At 41.9% G+C, this 23,404-nt stretch overlaps 1 protein-coding gene across 1 annotated transcript; it reads right to left on the reverse strand.

Annotated features, from left to right (window-relative positions):
- Window positions 1-2,327: 2,327 nt before the first annotated feature.
- On the reverse strand, window positions 2,328-19,523 carry LOC148042442 (lysosomal acid lipase/cholesteryl ester hydrolase-like). The gene is made up of 9 exons (XM_087702391.1): window positions 19,419-19,523; window positions 16,498-16,615; window positions 15,046-15,244; window positions 13,747-13,856; window positions 12,491-12,630; window positions 10,853-10,999; window positions 7,451-7,522; window positions 4,164-4,229; window positions 2,328-2,561 (listed from the first exon to the last, which is right to left on the reverse strand). Exons 1-9 carry the CDS (start codon window positions 19,521-19,523, stop codon window positions 2,328-2,330), a joined length of 1,191 nt encoding a protein of 396 aa, XP_087558517.1.
- Between the last annotated feature and the right edge of the window lie 3,881 nt (window positions 19,524-23,404).

Consider the following 23,404-nt stretch of genomic DNA (forward strand, 5'->3'; position numbering starts at 1 on the left):
TATTTATCATTCATTGATTGGTAGCTTATCGTATCTGAGTAATTGGTCAAGGCCTGACATAGTTATATAGTGTAAATCAATTAGCCAGGTTTAATGCTGAACCTACTGAAAGGCACTAACAAGCTGCTAAGAGGATATTAAGATATCTTAAGCAAACGATGCATTTTGCGTTGTATTTAGAACCTAAGAACGATCTGAGCTTAACTGCATATGCTGATGCAAGTTTTGCAACAGATGTGTCTACATGGAAATCAACATCAGGGTTTGTTGTATTCCTGGGGAAAGCACTAATTGGATGGCAGTCTATTAGTCTATCGACTATGGAGGTTGAATTCTCATGTTTGTCATTAGTATGTGCAGATGTAGTTTGTTACAAACAACTCCTACTGGATATGGTAATTAATGTACAAGAACCTATTGTTTTTTACGAAGACAATCAAGCAGCAATTCAGATGGCATCTAATCTTGTTGCAAAAACTAGGTCAGAACACACTGACTTGAGATATTTAAATGTAAGACAAAGTATTAGTAGTAAACTGATTACATTAGAATACTGTATGCCTGAAGATAAAATCGCAAGTCATTTTACTAATGCCCAAGGTAATATAAAGCATAAACGTTGTTGCGAGGAATACAGATTAAGATTGTAAGATTTATATATTATCCTACCCAAAGAGGAGAATGTTAGGAATATAATCTAATGGTTTGGTTGGCAAGATATAAATCATGTAACAATGCTATACCTGCTTCTTTAAATCATATTGTAAAATGTGATTGGTTGCTGTTTTCCTCAATTGGCCATAAGAGGGAGCCAGAATGACTGTTAGCTCTCTGTTAGATGCTGGGATGATCCCATCTGAGTGTTTTGGAAGCTGGCTGTTAGAAAGTGCCGTGAGCTATTGTAAGTTTTGCTATCAAACTTTGAGTACCGGACTATTTGTATGATTATGGACTATGTTATTTGGATTATCCCTTAACTGAAAGATATTGATGACTGACTGTCTTAGCCGTGTATGACTTGGACTGTTTGATGGACTCTGATACCTCTATTTCCACGAAAGTAAAAGCCTATTTAAACTGCAGTGTCTCTGTATGCTGGTTTGTGTGTTCTCCAACACAACTCTCACAATGCTTCTCTGAATGCACTCACTCTCCCAATGGGAGAGATAACAATATTCATGATGAATGAATGGTGCGGTGGCCTAGAGGTGAAACTCTCATCTCAAAATCAGGAAGCGGTGAGTTCGATCCTTGGAAGAGGCAAACATTTTTTCTCTCTGGGAAAAATGAGAATATATCTGCTGAACAAAACTCTGCATTGGTGACAGGAAGGGCATCTGGCCAGTAAACACTTAGCTCCATTCAGTTACCCAGACTCCAGCCCACAACGGATTATGCGGCCATTAAAAGAGGATGATGTTCATGGTTGAATAAATCTGGGGAAGGGGGATGAGGAAAAAAGGCAATTGCTGTGACAGAGAATGCAACATTTTTTAATCATCCAAATCTGTATTGCAGAGGCAGATGCAAATATAGAGCAAACTACTGGTTTACACCGTGATCCGACAAAAGGGCGAACGACAAAAGCGTGCCCGACTAAACCGCGTCGCTGACGTCATCAACGCGGCGACAACAGCCAGCGCGGAGAAAGAAGGGCGCTTTAAATAGCATGTCGAAAGAAAGCCGATTTAACTTAAGGTAAGGGTTAGGGTTAGGGTTAGGTTTAGGGTTAGCTTTAGGGTTAGGTTAAGGGTTAGGGTTAGGTTTAGGGTTAGGTTAAGGTTTAGGTTTAGGGTTAGGTTAAGGGTTAGGTTTAGGTTTAGGTTTAGGTTTAGGTTTAGGTTTAGGGTTAGGGTTAGGTTTAGGGTTAGGTTTAGGGTTAGCTTTAGGGTTAGGTTAAGGGTTAGGGTTAGGGTTAGGGTTAGGTTAAGGTTTAGGTTTAGGGTTAGGTTAAGGGTTAGGTTTAGGTTTAGGTTTAGGTTTAGGTTTAGGGTTAGGGTTAGGGTTAGGGTTAGGGTTAGGGTTAGGGTTAGGGTTAGGGTTAGGGTTAGGGTTAGGTTAAGGGTTAGGTTTAGGGTTAGGTTTAGGGTTAGGTTTAGGATTAGGTTAAGGGTTAGGTTTAGGGTTAGGGTTAGGGTTAGGATTAGGATTAGGTTTAGGTTTAGGGTTAGGGTTAGGTTTAGGGTTAGGTTTAGGGTTACGGGTTAAGTTTAGGTTTAAGGTTTACAGCGTGCTTCTTTCGCGCTGTTGTCGCCCTGTTGATGACGTCAGCGACGCGGTTTAGTCGGACGTGGTTTTGTCGTTCGCCCTTTTGTCGGTGAACCGGTTTACCCAGACCTCTCCATCACTTGAATTATTTCGAAGAACATGCGTTGGGGAGCATTGAGTCCCCAGACGAAATCCCAATGACTCCAGTCTGACCACGAGCGATGGGAAACCAGGTTAACAATACCAGGGAGTAAGAGCTCTACATCTTTTGAGTCTGCAAGTGTGTCTTGTCCCCCAGACCACACCGCCGTCGGCACCGACATGCCTTCTATTTGATATGAAGGAGGAACGCTCTAGAAAGGAAAACAAGGGAATCCCAATATTGATAATTGTAATACAGTGTGGAAACTGAGTCGCAATCGCAGGCTTCTGGAATGAGTTACATTTTTCATATGGATCGGATGTTAATCGTCATTTAAATGGTAGGATGGGGATGAGAAGAGAGAAAGAAGATGAGGCAGAAAAGATTGTTTTCCTTTACACTTTCGTTGCTATTTCCATTGTTTGTCATTGCTATCTTTCATGCCCAATGGAGGAATTCATACAGCGGTGTAATCCTCTGAAATATGCTAACGGTTTGGTGAGTCTGCTACCAAGTGCATGCTTTGTGCGCCTGGGGCGCATCCGTGCAGATAGGTAGAACAGTGAGGGAGGAAATCTGCTGTGCCACACGATTTAGATTACCTAGAAAGCAGGAAATCCAACTATTCTAGCTCATATAAACCGTGCATCACAGCTGATTGTCCCCCAGCTGATCATTGGAAATACCGGTTCGCCTGAACCGTTAGCAGTTTTTACTACTGGTTCGGACAAACTGATCTGAACTAATAGCATTTCACCCCTGATTTCATAGTATGTCCTTCTTTTAAAAAACTATGATAGTATCACTATCATAGCGCAGTGGTTAGAGTGCAGTACTGCAGGCCACTTCAGCTGACTGCTAGTCTGCAGTTCGGCGGTTCAAATCTCACCGGCTCAAGGTTGACTCAGCCTTCCATCCTTCCGAGGTGGGTAAAATGAGGACCCAGACTGTAGGGGAGATATGCTGACTCTGTAAACCGCTTAGAGAGGGCTGAAAGCTTTATGAAGCGGTATATAAGTCTAACTGCTGTTGCTATTGCTATCACAGCTGGTTATATACATTCAAAGCTGTATGTGTGCATTCTTTTTAATAGAGGAATAGCAATAATAGGAATGGACACAGTGGAAATATTTCCTAAGAATGAAAACATAAATCAAAATCACAATCAAAATATCTTTACCTAAACAAAGCACCTTTATATAAAAAAGTTCCTTTACATGATCAAATAATCTTTCTTTTTTTTAAAAAAAAATGGGTATAGCTATGTCAAAACTAAAAACTATATCCATGGTATTGGTATACGAGTTTTTAATTAATATAGTTGGGGTTTATTATAATGCAGATTCTTGACATAATATTCTCATTATTTCATATTTATTTTCCAAAAGCTTTCTGAAGTCATATTCCTTTTAGGATCTTTGGCCTGCCATACTTTCTATTATTTTACTATGCTGTTTCATTAGTGGGGTAATTGGGAGGAGGAATAGTAAGGAGTAGAATGTGTTGTTGTCAAAATAAAACATTCCTTTCTAGAAGCCCAAGGTCATTCTTTGTCTCTGCACCTGACTGGAACTGGATGGGTGGATAATGCCAGCGTGGCAATGGAAGATTGGACCATGTGATGGACTTGTGGGCGTGGGGCAAGATCATGAACTTTGAACTGGGTGGAAACCCCAGGAAGTTTTCAGATTCAGGTTTTCCACAGTTGTGCCAACATGTCTCTCTCAATAAATTGGAAGTTTGAGGAAAGTTCTGCCTTGGACTCTGATTTAATTTTGGATGATATTTGGAACACAGACACTTTCCCTCTTACCTGTTTATATATCACCTGATTTTTGTCCCCATAATCAAACCAGCGGAACAATCCTGTAGCCACCATCTATCAAAGGCATCAGAGAAAGCATTAGATACTATATACAGTATATCCCAGTGATGAAATCTCTCTTTTTTTGCCACCGGTTCTTTGGGTGTGGCTTGGTGGGGAGGGGGGGGGTCATGTGACCATGTGGGCATGGCCAACCTTTTTCCACTTTCTAAAGCATTTTTTTTACTACTGATTCCGGCAAATAGGTAGTAAAAAAATGCTTTAAAAAGTGTGGGAGGGGAGATTTCATGGCAATCAGCTGTGCTGCTCAATCATTGGAAGTTTTTTGGGATCATTTTTTAAAGCATTGTTTACTACTGTTTAACAGCCGAGGTGGTGCAATGGTTAGAGTGCAGTACTGCAGGCCACTTCAGCTGACTGCTAGCTGCAGTTCGGCTGTTCAAATCTCACCGGCTCAGGGTTGACTTAGCCTTCCATCCTTCAAAGTGGGTTAAATGAGGACCCAGACTGTGGGGCAATATGCTGACTCTGTAAACCACTTAGAGAGGGCTCTATGAGGGCTCTTAGAGAAAGCCCTATGAAGCGGTATATAAGTCTAATTGCTATTGCTACTTATTCACTGGAATCGGTAGTAAAAAAATGATTTAAAAAGTGGGTGGGGGAAGGTTCCAATGATCGAGAAGCACAGCGGAGTGTTCTCCCCCCCACTTTTTAAAGCTGTTTTTTTTACTACTGGTTTAGCAGTTAGACTTAGCAGTTAGACTTATATACCGCTTCATAGGGCTTTCAGCCCTCTCTAAGCGGTTTACAGAGTCAGCATATCGCCCCCACAGTCTGGGTCCTCATTTCACCCACCTCGGAAGGATGGAAGGCTGAGTCAACCTTGAGCCGGTGAGATTAGAACCGCTGAACTGCAGATAACAGTCAGCTGAAGTGGCCTGCAGTACTGCACCCTAACCACTGCACCACCTCGGCGAACCTTAACATTTTTTGCTGTCGGTTCTAGCGAACTGGTCAGAACTGGTAGCATTTCACCCCTGTTATATTCCCATTTCTGTGATTATAATCACAGCAAGTCGAAAGAACCAGAACTAAACCTGTAAAAGGAAGAAATAGAATATATATTGTAATATTGGGACTGGGATCAAAAAAACTGCTATTTCTCATTTGCGAATTGGGAAACCTTAAAGGGAAAGGGAAACGTGTTTCATCTAAAACAATAAAGTTTCAATAAAATGTTTATTGAAATCTAGAGAAGCTGTTGAGCACTTGGGAGGAGGAAAAAAAGATTTCAGCTTGGCCTTGGTAAACAGAGCTACATTTTAAATACTTCAAGTTGAAGAACTGTAGAAAGTTAGCACCTACCCCTATCCTAGAAGAATAAAATACTTGGAGAAATATTTTAAAAAGGGCAGAATATTATATTTCCCTGGATGAGAAATTGAGAAACATGTTTTTAAGAGGGAGAAAGCAGCTCCCACTCTTCTTAATAGCCCTCAGCAGATGTCAGCACTTAAGAGATAAACAGTTTATTGAAATAAGCCAAGTATCTAGGTCGCTCTATTCATAGGCAAAAACATGTCTTCAGCAAGGTTTGAACAAAGGTAGGATTAGCCCTCAGCCACAATAGGAATTGCCTAACACCCTTTCAGAACACAAACACCTTCATTGCGCTATCTCAGTTGCACCATCCCCAGCAAACGTCAACCAAACGTAGCTCAGACAAACATCACCTCTACATGGCCCCATGGGAGTCTGACAACAGCCAATAGAACACATGCTCTTGCACAGGAACAGGAAGCTCAGGTTCACAGCTCAAGGGAAGATATAAAAAAAACCCAACTCTCAATTTCATGGGGTCAGCTGCCCAGAGTCACATGTGGTTCTGCTTTATCATTAAACCATCTTTCCAATAAGCCTCCATGTTTCCAGTGTGTTTCTCCTGGCTTGGAACTGAACCGGATGGATATTTCTTCCAATAGAACCCTTGTAGGGCAAATATAGCAATAGCAATAGCAGTTAGACTTATATACCGCTTCATAGGGCCTTCAGCCCTCTCTAAGCGGTTTACAAAGTCAGCATATTGCCCCCAACAACAATCCGGGTCCTCATTTTACCCACCTCGGAAGGATGGAAGGCTGAGTCAACCCTGAGCCGGTGAGATTTGAACAGCCGAACTGCAGAACTGCAGTCAGCTGAAGTAGCCTGCAGTGCTGCATTTAACCACTGCGCCACCTCGGCTCTTAAATATAACATTTAAGTGAACAATGCAGACTTAATATTCCTTAATATGATAAACGTTCAAAGTCTGGTGTGCTCTTCTGGGACATTGGACTATGAATCTCATAAATCTCTGAATAATATTTGTAGACTACAACATCCAGAAAATAAGAGGTTAGGATAGGCTACCTAGAGAATCCTGGAAGCGATAGTGGGTGCACCTCGGTACACCCACGTTACACCTATCCTCCGCGAGCTGCACTGGCTGCCTATTGGTCTCCGGATACGCTTCAAGGTGCTAGTCGTCACTTATAAAGCCCTTCATGGTATTGGACCTGGGTACTTGAGAGACCGCCTGCTGCCAATTACCTCCCATAGACCCAGCAGATCCCACAGATTAGGCCTCCTCCAGATTCCATATGCCGGCCAATGTCGATTGGCGACCACCCGGAGGAGGGCCTTCTCTGTGGCTGCTCCGGCCCTTTGGAACGAACTCCCCGCAGAGATCCGGACCCTCACCTCCCTTCAGGCTTTCCGCAAAGCCGTTAAAACCTGGCTGTTCCGGCAGGCCTGGGGTTGATGAGTTCCCTTCCCCGCTCGAACTGTGTGACTGTTGATTGTTTTTAAATTTTCTCTGTATCCTGTTTGCTGTTTTTGCCTTGTTTGTATTCCCCCCCCCTCCCCTGGGTTTGTTAGCCGCCTTGAGTCCCTCCGGGAATAGGGCGGCATATAAATGAAATAAACCTAACCTATAAACCTAATATTCCTTAATATGATAAACTTTCAAAGTCTGGTGTGCTCTTCTGGGACATTGGACCATGAATCTCATAAATCTCTGAATAATATTTGTAGGCTAGCACATCCAGAAAATAAGAGGTTGGGATAGGCAACTGAGTCCCCCTTTGGGGAAAAGGGCGGCATAGAAATATAATAAATTCAACCTAGAGAATCCTGGAAATTATTGCTATCATCATTAGAGCAAAATGACACATCTCAGGAGACCTTGATGGTTAAAGTGGCATACAATTTAACCAAAGTTATTAAAGACATTATACCTGTCTCCAGTGTAAGATGTTCTTAACTGATGTTGTATCTGGATAGTGCGCTGCATATACATCCATTCGGCTCTGTAGAGATTTGAAAAAGACAGTAGATTTTTTTAAAAAAAAAGAAATCGGACAACTGGGGAAAAGCAACATTTCCTTGCATTGCTCATTTTTGAAAGAAGATGTAGCATCCTACTTTTAGCAGAGGAGAATAATAGGTTTGGTCATCACCTGAAATAGGATTGTCTTAGGTAATCCTCGTGTTATGATGGCAATTTGTACTGAGAACCCTGTTAGTAAGAATGATATCACGTGACTGTGCCACAGAAACACAGAAGCTCCCTTTAGAACTGGATAAATCTCAGTCAAAGGTCCTCTTTGGTCTTACAATCAACAATGAAACCCTTCCTGGTTGCCTATCAGTTTTGGTGTCCAAAGTAAGAAAGTGTATCTAGGTAAGGTTCTAGATTAGGATTCACCTTACCTGGAATGCTAAAATCCTGGCTGAAAGTGTTTCAGCTTTGAAATTATTTGTGGCTTTCCAAGGGCCAGAAACCATCTAAATGTTGTTGCAAAGGAATAAATAAAGAATGCAACTTTCTAGAATTTTAGCTACTGTTTTCATTGACCAGAAAGATTTCATTTCGAACTCCGCTAAAAGGCTTTGTTAGTCACATTCTTTCATAATTGCCTCATAAAATGACCATTTCCTGGGCTGAATGCAAGACTAGGGAAATATTGATAAAATGCACAGTGCAATCCAATGTCATGTTTCCAATCCAATGGACAGTATCCTTATCTGGCTTATCCTTCAGAAAGGTCTTCATTATTAGGTATTGCTATTTTATTTTTATTATTCATAAGGTTAGATCACTGTCAAGAATATGTAACTAGGGCAGTGTGGGAGGAAGGATTTCAATTGTTAAATGTTGATCTATAATGTCTCCATGATTCCTTGTCCAGTGAAATCAGGGGGGGGGGAAACAGAACAACAATTAGCAATAGCAATAGCAGTTAGACTTATATACCGCTTCATAGGGCTTTCAGCCCTCTCTAAGCGGTTTACAGAGTCAGCATATTGCCCCCAACAACAATCCGGGTCCTCATTTTACCCACCTCGGAAGGATGGAAGGCTGAGTCAACCTTGAGCCGGTGAGATTTGAACAGCCGAACTGCAGAACTGCAGCCAGCTGAAGTAGCCAGCAGTGCTGCATTTAACCACTGCACCACCTCGGCTCTCACTATTATTTTTCCAAAGATTTGAGCACCTGATGGCAAACCCATGGCACGTGTGCCAGAGGTGGCACATAGAGCCCTCTCTGTAGGCATCGGCTTCTGGTTTCTGGTGCGCCAGCCAGCTGATTCTTCATGGGCGCCGCAGCACCAGAAAACAGCCTAAAAATAGCCCATTTTTCAAGTCATTTTTGGGCCATTTTTAGCCTGCAAAACGACTTGAAAATTCCCCCCCCCCCAATGACCAAAAAAACAAGGATGTGCGCACTGGCCAGCTGGTTTTGGGGTTTCCGGTGCTCTGGCATGCACGCGCACATCAAAAATGGGTTGCTCCGGGTTCGGTCTGGTTCAGATGAAGCGATAGTGGTGGCAGCCGGAGGCTCTATCCACCCGCCCGGATGCTTCTGTACGTACATGCGCAGAAGCATCACATGTACATGGAAGCACGAACAAACCAGTAGCGCTGGGATTGGCAACCCACCTCTGACGCACATGCTTGCACGTGCGTTCTGGTTTGGCCACTCGATGCGGAAAAGTTTCGCCATCACTGACCCAGTCGTGACCTCAAGACTGGACTAGTGCAATGCGCTCTACATGGGGCAGCCCTTGAAGAGCATTCAGAGACTCCAGCTTGTCCAGAATGCAGCCGCGCGAGCGATTGTGGGTGCACCTCGGTACACCCACGTTACACCTATCCTCCGCGAGCTGCGCTGGTTACCGATCGGTCTCCGGATACGCTTCAAAGTGCTAGTCGTAACTTATAAAGCCCTTCATGGTATTGGACCTGGGTACTTGAGAGACTGCATGCTGCCAATTACCTCCCAAAGACCCATTAGATCACACAGATTAGGCCTCCTCCGGGTTCCGTCTACTAGCCAATGTCATCTGGCCACTACCCGGGGGAGGGCCTTCTCTGTGGCAGCTCCGGCCCTTTGAACGATCTCCCCGCAGAGATTCGGACCCTCACCTCTCTCCAGGCCTTCCGAAAAGACATTAAAACCTGGCTGTGTCGGCAGGCCTGGGGTCGATGAGTTCCCTTCCCCTCTCGAATCGTGTGGCTGTTGGTTGTTTTAAATGCCCTGTACTTTTTGTTGTAGTTTTTGTGTTTCCCTTCCCCTCCTTGGGTTTGTGCACCACCCTGAGTCCCGCTGGGAATAGGGGGGCATATAAATAAAATGAACCTCGAACCTAATACAATCCTATATCCTGGCTGTTATAAACTGTGGTGGTCTTTAACTGAAACACCTCACTTCTCAGCCATTTCAGCTAGCAGTTCAAAAGCTGGACTAGTTAAAATAGCACCTATTCTAGTAATATCAAAAACTGGGTAAGTTAGTCCTACTGGAAATTAAGTAGCCTTAAGTAGAAATTAAGTAGCCTAAGAAATGTAGGACTGAGCCAGATTGAGAAGTTTCAGAATGGCCTATTCTGAGCTTCCCATCTCTCTTGTCATCATGCCCGAATTGCACATTGTAGCCAAAATACTGAAATACTAAAGTTACTTTGGGAGTTATATTCGTTGTTGTTGTTGTTGTTGTTGTTTGTTGTTGTTGTTAGTTGCGAAGTCATGTCCAACCCATCACAACCCCATGGACAATATTCCTCCAGACCTTCCTGTCCTCTGCCATCCTCTGGAGTCCATTTAAGTTCACGCCAACTGCTTCGGTGACTCCATCCAGCCACCTCATTCTCTGTTGTCCTCTTTTTCTTTCGCCCTCAATCTTTCCCAACATTAGGCTCTTCTCCTGTGAGTCCTTCCTTCTCATTAGATGGCCAACGTATTTGAGTTTCATCTTCAGGATCTGGCCTTCTAAAGAGCTTCAGGGTTGACTGACCAGTTTGATCACCTTGCAGTCCAAGGGACTCGCAGGAGTCTTCTCCAGCACCAGAGTTCGAAGGTCTCAGTCCTTTGGTGCGCAGCCTTTCTTATATTCTATAGGGCAGTTTATTGATAGAATGAAATCTATGAGCCATCAGATTAATGTGAATACACATCCTCTGTGGGGCCTACAGAGATTATATATGTTGCCTTTTTCCTACAATATTCCCATTGTCAAAAAAAAATCGTCCCCCTCCCCAAATTAATGCTTCCATCCTTTGAGAGCATTGATGATGAAACCTTTGTAAAATTTAGAGAACCAAGACCAATAAAATATTTTATAAGAAAGACTTAGTTACCATGTTTAGATTTGTTGGATTGTAAGTGTCCGGGAAAAAAATGAGCTTTGGACATAATGTATGCATAAATTCAATTGTGCATAATTTCTTTATGAAGTCTCTCAAAGTCTTCCCGTCAACCATAAATTCTTTATCACCAAATATTTTCTGTAAAAATAAAAAAAATAGATTAACTATCGATCATGATGATGATGATGATGATGATAATGATAATTATATTTAAGGCATGCTAAGCTCATCTGGCTCCTACTGAGTTTTGAGCCAGCAACATTTGACTTACGCAAAAATTGCATTGATTGTATATCGCAACAATTCTGCTATTGCAACACGTAATTGCAAATAAGAACTAGGTCAATGTAGCAGTGGACTGGGAGTAGCAGACGTGAATTTTGGCCCTTCGTGAAGCATGGAGGCCAGCTTTTTCTCAACCATAGACTCAAAAGTTGAAAACATCTGGAAGAAGGAAGATCTCCTTTCCGTCCTTCTTTCCCTCAAAACGACACTATACAGCACTGCACACCAAGACAACTAGACACAAGAACAGTTTTTTTCCCCCCAAACACCATCACTCTGCTAAACAAATAATTCCCTGACCACTGTCAAACCATTCACTAAGGCTGCATTACTATTACTATTAGTCTTCTCATCGTTCCTATCACCCATCTCCTCCCACTTAGGACTGTAACCTTGTTGCTTGCATCCTTATGATTTATATTGATATTGTTTCCTGATTGCTTATCTGTACCTTGTGACTATCATTAAGTGTTGTACCTTATGATTCTTGACAAATGTATCTTGTCTTTTTATGTACACTGAGAGCATAGGCACCAAAGACAAATTCCTTGTGTGCCCAATCAGGTTCCACCACAAAACCGCGGAGGACAAAATCGCGCTCGACGAAAGCGCGCATTTGACGTCATCACAGCGCGACGAAAACATCGCGCTGTGATCGAAAACTGTAAAAATAAAGCGAAAACCTTACCCTAACCCCCCCAAACCTAACCCTAAACCTAACCCTAAACCTAACCCTTAACCTAACCCTAAATCTAACCCTAAACGTAACCCTAAACCTAACCCTAAACCTAACCCTAAACCTAACCCTAAACCTAACCCTAAACCTAACCCTAAACCTAACCCTAAACCTAACCCTTAACCTAACCCTAAATCTAACCCTAAACATAACCCTAAACATAACCCTAAACCTAACCCTAAACCTAACCCTAAACCTAACCCTAAACCTAACCCTTAACCTAACCCTAAACCTAACCCTTAACCTAACGCTAAACCTAACGCTAACCCTTAACCTAACGCTAAACGTAACCCTAACGCTCTAAACCTAACCCTAACCCTTAACCTAACCCTAACCCTAACCCTTACCTTTATGTGAATCGGCTTGCTTTAATTTTATTTTTATTTCAATTTTTAATTTTTTCCGTCGCGCTGTGATGACATCAAATGCGCGCTTTCGTCGAGCGCGATTTTGTCCTCCGCGGTTTTGACGGGTCACGCCCAATCACACTTGGCCAATAAAGAATTCTATTCTATTCTGTTTGATTTTAAATTTCTTGTGACAGTTTTCCCAGAAATCAGTAAATCAACCATTCATCTTTAAAAAAAAAAAGATCAATGAATTAATACCTCGAATGAGTGTTGAGGAAGTTGGGACCCAAATCTCAATAGAGTATTCGGGACATGCTTAACATAGACCACAGGAGCTAAGGCAAAAAACATTTTGACTTTTTGAGACAGCTCTGGCATGGCTGAAAACGCTATGAAGCCTAAGAGAAAAAATAAGAAAAAAAAGTAATTTGAAGCAGGGGTGTCAAACTCGATTTCCATGAGGTTTTGACCTCTGGAGCCTGGGGTGGGCGTGGCCAGGGGTGGGCATGGCCAGCTCAATGTCACTCATGCGTGACCTGTCAAAACCGTGCTCGACTAAACCGCACCCGATTAAACCGTGTCGCTGATGTCATCAACAGGGCGACAACAGCCAGCGCAGAGAAAGAAGGGCGCTTTAAATAGCGCTTTGAAAGCAAGCCGATTCAACTTAAGGTAAGGGTTAGGTTTAGGGTTAGCTTTAGGGTTAGCTTTAGGGTTAGGTTAAGGGTTAGGGTTAGGTTTAGGGATAGGTTAAGGGTTAGGTTTAGGGTTAGGTTTAGAGTTAGGTTTAGGGTTAGGTTTAGGGTTAGGTTTAGGGTTAGGGTTAGGTTTAGGGTTAGGTTTAGGGTTAGGTTTAGGGTTAGGTTTAGGGTTAGGTTTAGGGTTAGGTTTAGGGTTAGGTTTAGGGTTAGGGTTAGGGTTAGGGTTAGGTTAAGGGTTAGGTTTAGGGTTAGGTTTGGGGGGGGTTAGGTTCAGGTTTAGGGATTAATTTTAGGTTTAGGGTTTACAGCGTGCTTCTGTCTCCGCGCTGTTGTCACCCTGTTGATGATGTCAGCGACGCGGTTTAGTCGGGCGCGGTTTAGTCGAGCGCGGTTTTGTGGGTGAACCCACTCATGTTGGGGACACCTGTGGTGGTCTGAGTGCTCTGCCAACGATTACGGGCTCCCGAACTCCATTTTCAGCTACCAGAGCCTCATGCAACCCTCTGCCAGTGAAAATGGAGCTGAGAGAGAGAGAGAGAGACAGAGAGAGAGAGGGAGGGAGGGAGGGGGGAGGGAGGGGGGAGGCTGGATTTTTTTCCCCATGCTATTTTTAAACGTTACCAGATAAGATTGTAGATGTAGCCTCTGCTGCTTGTGATAATATGCAAGAACTTTTACATTAGCACCATGAGTGAGTGAGTGAGGGAGGGAGGGAGGGAGGGAGGGAGGGAGGGAAGGAGGGAGGGAGAAAGAGAAAAGGAGAAAAATGGAAATAAAAGAGAGAAAGAGAAAAGGTTTTTCATTTTATCATACCAATAGTACAGCCTTGAGAATGACCAATGTAGTATAATTGTTTCTGTTTGGTTTTCTTCAAAATAAAATTTATTGTTGCTGGAAGATCATACATGGCCATTTCATGGAAACTGAAATGAAATATTAAAAACGAATTGTTAATAAATAAGTACAGAAATTTCACGTACAGCATTTTCAAACATTTCAGTAAAAGCTGCTCTCTACCCCAACTCTCCAAGCCAGTCCAGGAAAGTGACTGAAAGTGTCAAAAGCCACTGAGAGATTAAGGAGCATAAACCTAACCCAACTCTTTCTCAGGTTATCAACAAGCGCGACAAATGCTCTCTGTAAGTGAGTTACAGGATCACACTTACTTCAAACAATCATACAACCTTTTTGCCTTAAGACCTCAACTGGTCTCAAAGAGCCGAGGTGGCACAGTGGTTAGGGTGCAGTACTGCAGGCCACTTCAGCTGACTGCTAGTTCTGCAGCTCGGCGGTTCAAATCTCACCGGCTCAAGGTTGACTCAGCCTTCCATCCTTCCGAGGTGGGTGAAATGAGGACCCAGACTGTGGGGGCGATATGCTGACTCTGTAAACCGCTTAGAGAAGGCTGAAGGCCCTATGAAGTGGTATATAAGTCTAACTGCTATGTTTAGGGTTAGGTTTAGGGTTAGGTTAAGGGTTAGGATTAGGTTTAGGGTTAGGTTTAGGGTTAGGGTTAGGGTTAGGGTTAGGGTTAGGGTTAGGGTTAGGGTTAGGGTTAGGGTTAGGGTTAGGGTTAGGGTTAGGGTTAGGTTAAGGTTAAGGTTTAGGTTTAGGTTTAGGTTTAGGTTTAGGTTTAGGTTTAGGTTTAGGGTTAGAGTTAGGTTTAGGGTTAGGTTAAGGGTTAGGTTTAGGGTTAGGTTAAGGGTTAGGGTTAGGTTTAGGGTTAGGTTTAGGGGGTTAGGTTTAGGTTTAGGGGTTAATTTTAGGTTTAGGGTTTACAGCGTGCTTCTGTCTCCACGCTGTTGTCGCCCTGTTGATGACGTCAGCTATGCGGTTTAGTCGGACGCGGTTTAGTCGAGCGTGGTTTTGTGGTGGAACCGATGCTCACGTCAACGGAGCTTCTCATGCACATGCACTTGCATGCCGTGAGAACACAGAACCATTCTCTCCCCCCGCACTGCCACCACCAGTCCACAAAGCTGAAATGTTTGGTGAACTCTGGCCCAACGCACCTCACAGGGGGAAATAGGACATGCTATTAACTAACATGCTAGCATGTTGTTAATATAGCTCAATAGGGGAATACTATTTCAAGCTATGACTCAAAACTACCTGAAATTCCAGAATTCCTCTTGATCCACTGAGAGCGTCTGGTGCTTTTGAGACAAGGTTGTTCCTCTGCTGTTTCCCAGCCAAACATCGTAGCCTGCATCCGCAAGTATAAAACCAAGGCTGTTGTTGGCCATGTTCTCCACCCAGTGCCTGCCTTCTCCCAACAAGCCATGTTGCAAAAAGGCAACAGGCTTTCCATCTGTAAGATTTGTGGGTTATGTTTAAAAATAAAAGCAAAACGTTACCGAGTAGAATTTTTAAGCCATGACAACAAAACGTTTTAAACCAACCTTCCTAAACATTCATAATATTGTAGTATTTATAATTAATAACTTTCATCCTTTTCGGTCACCTATTATTGTATTCTAGACAACATTATACAGACAAATATCCAAACTCCTGCCGATTACCTCTCTAAGACCAATTAGATCGCACAGGTTGGGTCTCCTCCGGATTCCATCTGCCAGCCAATGTCGGCTGGCGACTCCCCGGGGGAGAGCCTTCTCTGTTGTAGCTCCGGCCCTCTGGAACAAGCTCCCTGTTGAGATCCGGATCCTTACTACCCTCCCGGCCTTCCGCAAAGCCACCAAGTCCTGGCTGTTCCAGCAGGCTGGGGGGGGGGGAGCTGAGAAGCATCTACCTCCACGGAAATTGTGAATGTTGGTTTTGTTTTTAATATGTTGTCTTTGTCTTGTTTCCCCCTTTCCCTTGTATTTTTAGTATTATTTTTTAGTATTTTATTAGGATTTATAGGCCGCCCTTTTCCCTGAGGGGACTCGGGGCGGCTTACAATCATTAGGGAGGGGGTGCAATTCAAAATAAACAATATGTGAACAAAATAAAGTAATAAAAACACAACTTGCATTCAACATTCAACACTCGGGTGGGGCAAATTAGAGGCTTATCCCCAGGCCTGTTGGGATAGCCAGGTCTTGAGGGCTGCGCGGAAGGCCTGGGCGGTGGTGAGGGTGCGTATCTCGACGGGGAGATCGTTCCACAGGGTCGGAGCTGCAACAGAAAAGGCTCTCCTCCGTGTAGTCGCCAGTCGACATTGACTGGCGGATGGGATTCGGAGGAGGCCCAGTCTGTCCCTTGTCTTTTGTGAGCCACCCGGAGTCCTCTGGGAGTGGGTGGCATACAAGATAAATAAATAAATAAATAAATAAATAAATAAATAAATAAATAAATAAATAAATAAATAAATAAATAAATAAACAAACTGCATGAATCTCTGAACACAGATTGCAAGAGAATCTTATTTTCTAGTATTACCCAGGAGGTGCATATAATAATATGTTTTGGGATCCAGATGTTTTTTGAAGTAGACTCCAGTTTAGCATGTTAAATCTTGAAAACGTACATTCATCCTTCCGCCTTGGCATGGCTATTAAACATATGATATCAGCTTAATATATCCAACATTGACTTTGACATTTTTAAAAAAATGGATACCTATGACTGCAATGTTTTTTCTTCCCCTGGGAATTCTGTTTATTGTTAGATAATAACCATCCTCTGTCAAGACTTCATATTCTTCATTTGGGTACCCCTGGTAGGAAATCATCTGACCCTGAGAGAAAAAACAATTAACTCTCTCACAACAGTCACTCGTGCCCTTGTGACCTCTAGGCTGGAGTACTGCAATATGCTCTACATGGGGCTGCCCTTGAAGAGTATTCGGCGACTTCAGCTGGTCCAGAACGCGGCCGCGCGAGCGATCATGGGTGCACCTCGTTTCACCCACGTAACACCTATCCTCCGTGAGCTGCACTGGCTGCCTGTTGATCTTCGGGTGTGCTTCAAGGTGCTACTTGTCACCTACAAAGCCCTTCATGGTATTGGATCTGGGTACTTGAGAGACCGCCTACTGCCAATTACCTCCACTAGACCAATAAGATCGCATAGATTAGGCCTCCTCCGAATTCCATCAGCCAGCCAGTGTCGACTGGCAACTACCTGGAGGAGAGCCTTCTCGGTGGCTACTCCGACCCTCTGGAATGAACTCCCCGTGGAGATTCGGACCCTCACCACCCTCCAGACCTTCCGCGCCGCCCTTAAAATCTAGCTGTCCCGGCTGGCCTGGGGTTAACGACTCCAACCCCACTCGAATGGTATGACTGGTGTGTTCTTAAATGATGTATTGTCTTCATGTTGTAATTTGTTTGTCCTCCCCCCCCCCCGAGTTGTGATCCGCCCTGAGTCCCCTCAGGGAAAAGGGCGACATACAAATAAAGTGAAAACTGAAAACTGAAACTGAAACTCTCACATAAGATTGAATATTTTTTTCTAAAGTTAAAACCAAGCATCAGCTAGTAGATTATGTACAACATAAGATCTCTCTCCCTCTCTTCCCCCTCTCCCACCACCACCTTCTCTCTCTCTCTCTCTCTCTCTCACACACACACACACACACACACACACACACACACACACCCCACATACAATGACAAAGAGATTGAAAAGGGCAGACTCTACTAAGAACAGACCTGGATTTCTATTTGCCCGGGAAGGAACTCTGCTGTCTTCTGTTAAAATTAGGAATGCTGATAGTGATCCTTAACAATAAGTATGTAAATATGTGTGTAGATGTAGTCTTAATGATGATTTAATTTTTCCTTTATCAGTAACCTTGATTGCAGTGGACTAGTTAACTAGGAATTCTGATCAGTGTGATATCAACATTACACAAAGTCTTACCGTGTTTTCCCGAAAATAAGACAAGATATTATTTTCTTTGGACCCCCAAAATAAGCGTGACCCGACAAAAGGGCGAACATCAAAACCACACCCGACTAACCTGCGTCGCTGACGTCATCAATGCGGCGACAACAGCCAATGCGGAGAAAGAAGGGCACTTTACAATAGTGCTTCGAAAGAAAGCCGATTCAACTTAAGGTAAGGGTTAGGTTTAGGGTTAGGTTTAGGGTTAGGTTTAGGGTTAGGTTAAGGGTTAGGTTTAGGGTTAGGTTTAGGATTAGGTTTAGGGTTAGGTTTAGGGTTAGGGGTTAAGTTTAGGTTTAGGGTTACTTTTACAGCACCCTTCTGTCTCCGCGCTGTTGTCTCCCTGTTGATGACATCAGCGACGCGGTTTAGTCGGGCGCGGTTTTGTTGTTCGCCCTTTTGTCGGTGAACCAAAATAAGCACTTGGCCTTATTTTCAGGGAGGTTTTATTATTTTTGAGGTGCAGGAGGTGACAATCATGGTAATCTCATAGCTGCTGCTGTGTTGCAATATTTTTGAGGAGGGTTGATTTTTTGGAGGAGGGCTTATTTAATGCATGTGCTCAAAAGCCTGACAGGGGATTATCTGGGGAAGTCTTATTTTTGGGGAAACAGGATAGTTCTTTGGAGAAGAACTATCTCCACCTGAACCGGGAGGCTCTCACAACAGTCACTCGTGCCCTTGTGACCTCTAGGCTGGAGTACTGCAATGTACTCTACATGGGGCTGCCCTTGAAGAGTATTCGGAGACTTCAGCTAGTCCAGAATGCGGCCGCGCGAGCGATTGTGGGTGCACCTCGCTTCACCCACGTAACACCTATCCTCCGCGAGCTGCACTGGCTACCTGTCGATCTCCGGGTACGCTTCAAGGTGCTACTTGTCACCCATAAAGCCCTTCATGGTAGTGGATCTGGGTACTTGAGAGACCGCCTACTGCCAATCACCTCCACGCGACCAATTAGATCCCATAGATTAGGCCTCCTCCGAGTTCCATCTGCCGGTCAATGCCGACTGGCAACCACGCGGAGGAGATCCTTCTTGGTGGCAGCTCCGACCCTATGGAACGATCTCCCCGTGGAGATTCGTACCCTCACCACCCTCCAGACTTTCCGCACAGCCCTCAAAATCTGGCTATCCCGTCAGGCCTGGGGCTAAAGACTGTAACCCACCCGTATGAATGTTGTGTTTTTTAATGACGTATTGTCCTACGTGTTAAATGTTTGTTCCCCCCCCCTTTTTGAGTTGTAAGCCGCCCTGAGTCCCCCCAGGGAAAAGGGCGGCATATAAATAAACTTCTCAAATCTCTCTCAAATCTCAGAAGACTCAAATACTGGGAAAGCTGGAAGGAAAGGAAAGAAGAAGAAGAAGATCAACAATAGGGCAGATAAACTCAATTACAATGGTAATGAGTGCACCCTTGGAAAACCTGAAGGACCAGTTAGGGACAGATCATCGTGGAGAAAATGTGGCTGCTAAATATTAACATTGATTTGATGGCACACAATCAATCAAATTGGTATCAATATATTTGGAGGTTGGAAAAGAATGGTGTTGATTTTGCCATAAGGGAAAGGACAAGGGGTCACGCTTAGGAGTATGGTTCAGACCCCCCTCCCACTTCATTATTTATAAAATATAAATCGTGTGACTTACGACGGTCATATAAGCTTCAGGATTCACAACAAGTTTTTGTCCCAGAAATTCTTCATAGCCTGCCAATCCTCGCATTAGATATGCTAATACAATAAAACTCCACATTTTCTTTCTCTTTTTTTCCCCCAGAGGTAAAAGAGAAACAGAAGAAATGAATCTTAAAAAACCAATACAGTTGACAAAATACATGCATTCATTTAAATCCTGACTGTAATTTTGAAGACACTGAGGATTATGGATGGATGGGTTCCACCACAAAACCGCGTTCGACTAAAGGGCGCTCGACGAAACCGCGTAGCTGACGTCATCACAGCACGACAACAGCACGGAGAAAAAAGCACGCTGTAAACGCTAAACCTAAAATTAACACCTAAACCTAAACCTAACCCCCCTAATCCTAATCCTAAACCTAACCCTAACCCTAACCCTTAACCTAACCCTAAACCTAACCCTAAACCTAACCCTTAATCTAACGCTAAACCTAATCCTAACCCTTAACCTAACCCTTAACCTAACCCTAAACCTAACCCTAACCCTTAACTTAACCCTAAACCTAATCCTAACCCTTAACCTAACCCTAACCCTAACCCTAACCCTAAACCTAACCCTAAACCTAATCCTAACCCTTAACCTAACCCTAACCCTAACCCTAACCCTAACCCTAAACCTAACCCTAAACCTAACCCTTACCTTAAGTTGAACCGGCTTGCTTTCAAAGCGCTATTTAAAGCGCCCTTCTTTCTCCGCGCTCGCTGTTGTCGCCCTGTTGATGACGTCAGCGACGCGGTTTAATCGGGCGCGCTTTAGTTGAGCGCGGTTTTGTCGTGCCGCAGGATGGATGATCATCAGCCTTTCTATTAGGGCAGCAATAAAAGCTATGATCCGCCACAATCCCTATCTTTCCATTTAACGCCAGCATTCTGAAAACACTTAGCATGCTTAATCATCTCCCTCACAATATTTTCCTAGCCTGTCAAAACTACAGAAAGTTTTGTTGAGAAATAACTATTGGGCGAGCTGCTTTCCTCATAAAGTCTACCTACTCCATCAAAATGAATCCCATCAGAAAAGCCAAATCAAATTTTAAAGAAATAAATATATATTACCACCCAAAATTGTACTGATGCATTATGAAGGAGGGAAAAAAGATATTTCAAAGAATAATTGGGACCTCCCTTAGAATAATAACTGCAAATACATACCTTCTTAGTTGACACTGGTTTAGTCTTTGCTTACAGGTATCTCCTGCCACGTTTCACCACACTGCCATTTAAATCCACTGTAGCAGAAAGGAATGCTGTGGGTGGTTTCTTCAGTTTTGAGTTGCAAAGATGCCGCAGTTGAGAAGAGCTTCATTGGCCACACCCAGTTAATATTGGGTTCAATAAGGAAGAAGAGAAATGGATGGAGGTGATGCGCCTCAAATAGTATTTTGATGTGGCGTGTTAGGGGGGGGGGATATATAGTATGTGTTAGATTTTATAGTAACGCGATTGCACTTGTATACTGTTGCTCTTTAATTTCACTGTAAAAATAGGACAAGCTGAATATATTAATAGATAGTAGAAATACACCGAAGGGAGGAGTAGAGGGTTAGAAGAAAGAGGGGTAGAGAGGGTGGGAGAGAGGACGGGAGGGAGGGGGAGAAGGAAGGGAGGGAGTGTACTGGGAGAGAGGAGTGATAGAGGGGGAGGGGAAGTAGGGTAGAGGGGAAGGATGGAGGGAAGATGGAAAGTTGGAGGAGGGGGGCGAAAGAAAGGGTGTATGGAGGGTCGAAGAGGTACATTGGGTTTCTATTTTGGGGGGGTATTGTTGACAAGAGGAATGGCTGTGTTTATTGTTTAATGTTATATGGCCCCGGTTATGCACAGTATATATGTGACTGTACGAAATGAAAATGGAAAAATAAAAACACATTTACAGATAAAATAGTATTTTGATGTTCTCACATTTTATTTTGTAATGCACAAAGAGCCCACGCCGTGCTTTTCACTGAAAAGTGAGTAATTCTTTTCCCGTCTTGATGTACATCTTGTTATACATTGAAAATCTCATGCTTTAAGTCAACATGATTTCATGTTTGGAATTAATTCATGAATGCGTTACTCCCCTGGCCACACAGGGCACAACTTGTTCAACAAAGATGTAATGGTTATGGATATAATCCAATCAAAATATATAAGAACTTAAGGGTTTGTTTTTCTTAACCTTTGACAGACTTCTTCGGATAAGAACTGAGTTGTGTTTACACCGAGGCCCTCGTGAGAATTTATCATTAGGTAACCTTGTTGGAAGCAAATTTTCCGGGGTGAGTTCCTGCTTCAATCTAAGATCTCACTGATCTTTCATTTTTGATAAGTAACGTAGCCTTCTCAAATTGTTCTATTGTGGCTTTTTGGTATTTGATTTCAGTCAAATCCCTATTAAAGCTTAAATCAGAGAAAGGTCCTATGTCAAAGGTCAAAAGGACTTAGACCAGGAGAATAAGAGGTACAAAGTTTCTGATTGTTATTACAAGGGCCTTTATTATAGACGTTTCACTATTTCTAATTAGTTTTCCTATCACCTCCTCCTCTTACATAGAACAACATTTCCACTAGTGAGGTTTAATGTCAGGAATATTGGAGTGAAGATTCAGCAACATCCTACATTTGGAACAATTGTGTCTATCGTCAGGCAAGACCATCAATGTAGTTTTGCACATCTTGCTGTGTGGCACACTTAACACACTTGATTAATATTTACCTTTTTTATTAAAGGGAGGTTGGCCCGAAATGGAAGTTGGGTTCTTTCCCTCAGCAGACTGAATAATTTTTTATTTTATTTTATTTTATTTTATTATTTTATTTTATTTTATTATTTTATTTTATTATTTTATTTTATTATTTTATTTTATTTTATTTTATTTTATTTTATTTTATTATTTTATTTTATTTTATTTTATTTTATTTTATTTTATTTTATTTTATTTTATTTTATTTTATTTTATTTTATTTTATTTTATTTTATTTTATTTTATTTTATTTTATTTTATTTTATTTTATTATTTTATTTTATTTTATTTTATTTTATTTTATTATTTTATTTTATTTATTTTATTTTATTTTATTTATTTTATTTTATTTTATTTTATTTTATTTTATTTTATTTTATTTTATTTTATTTTATTTTATTTTTATTTTATTTTATTTTATTTATTTATTTTATTTTATTTTATTTTATTTATTTTATTTTATTTTATTTTATTTTATTATTTTATTATTTTATTATTTTATTTTATTTATTTTATTTTATTTTATTTTATTTTATTTTATTTATTTATTTTATTTTATTTATTTTATTTTATTTTATTTTATTTTATTTTATTTTATTTATTTTATTTTATTTTATTTTATTTTATTTTATTTTATTTTATTTTATTTTATTTTATTATTTTATTTTATTTTATTATTTTATTTTATTTTATTTTATTTTATTTTATTTTATTTTATTTTATTTTATTTTATTTTATTTTATTTTATTATTTTATTTTATTTTATTTTATTTTATTTTATTTTATTTTATTTTATTTTATTTTATTTTATTATTTTATTTTATTTTATTTTATTTTATTTTATTTTATTTTATTTTATTTTATTATTTGTCTTGTATGCCGCCCACTCCCGAAGGACTCCGGGCGGCTCACAATAGACAAGGGAAGGGGGAAAACTAGACAAAGACAACACTTTAAAAACAAAACCGCAACATTCACAATTTCCACAGGGCTGGATGTTTCACAGCCCCCCCCGGCCTGCTGGAGCAGCCAGGACTTGGTGGCTTTGCGGAAGGCCGGGAGGGTAGTAAGGGTCCGGATCTCAACAGGGAGCTCGTTCCAGAGGGCCGGAGCTGCAACAGAGAAGGCCCTCCCCCGGGGGAGTCGCCAGCCGACATTGGCTGGCAGATGGAATCCGGAGGAGACCCAACCTGTGCGATCTAATTGATCTGAG

The sequence above is a fragment of the Thamnophis sirtalis genome, unplaced genomic scaffold (genome assembly GCF_051295495.1).
Source record: "Thamnophis sirtalis isolate CommonGarterSnake01/CBP01778 unplaced genomic scaffold, rThaSir2_p1.2 scaffold_15, whole genome shotgun sequence".
NCBI lineage: Eukaryota > Metazoa > Chordata > Lepidosauria > Squamata > Natricidae > Thamnophis > Thamnophis sirtalis.

What these genes read in the sequence shown, in the direction of transcription:
- LOC148042442 (XM_087702391.1), bottom strand. Translation starts at nt 19,523, where the DNA reads ATGTGGAGTTTTATTGTATTAGCATATCTAATGCGAGGATTGGCAGGC. An exon ending in ATCCAACAAATCTAAACATG is followed by an intron (nt 7,523 to 10,852) that starts GTAACTAAGTCT and finishes AAATCTCTACAG; the next exon opens with AGCCGAATGGATGTATATGC. An exon ending in ATCAGGTGATATATAAACAG is followed by an intron (nt 2,562 to 4,163) that starts GTAAGAGGGAAA and finishes TTTCCTTTCTAG; the next exon opens with AGCGTTCCTCCTTCATATCA.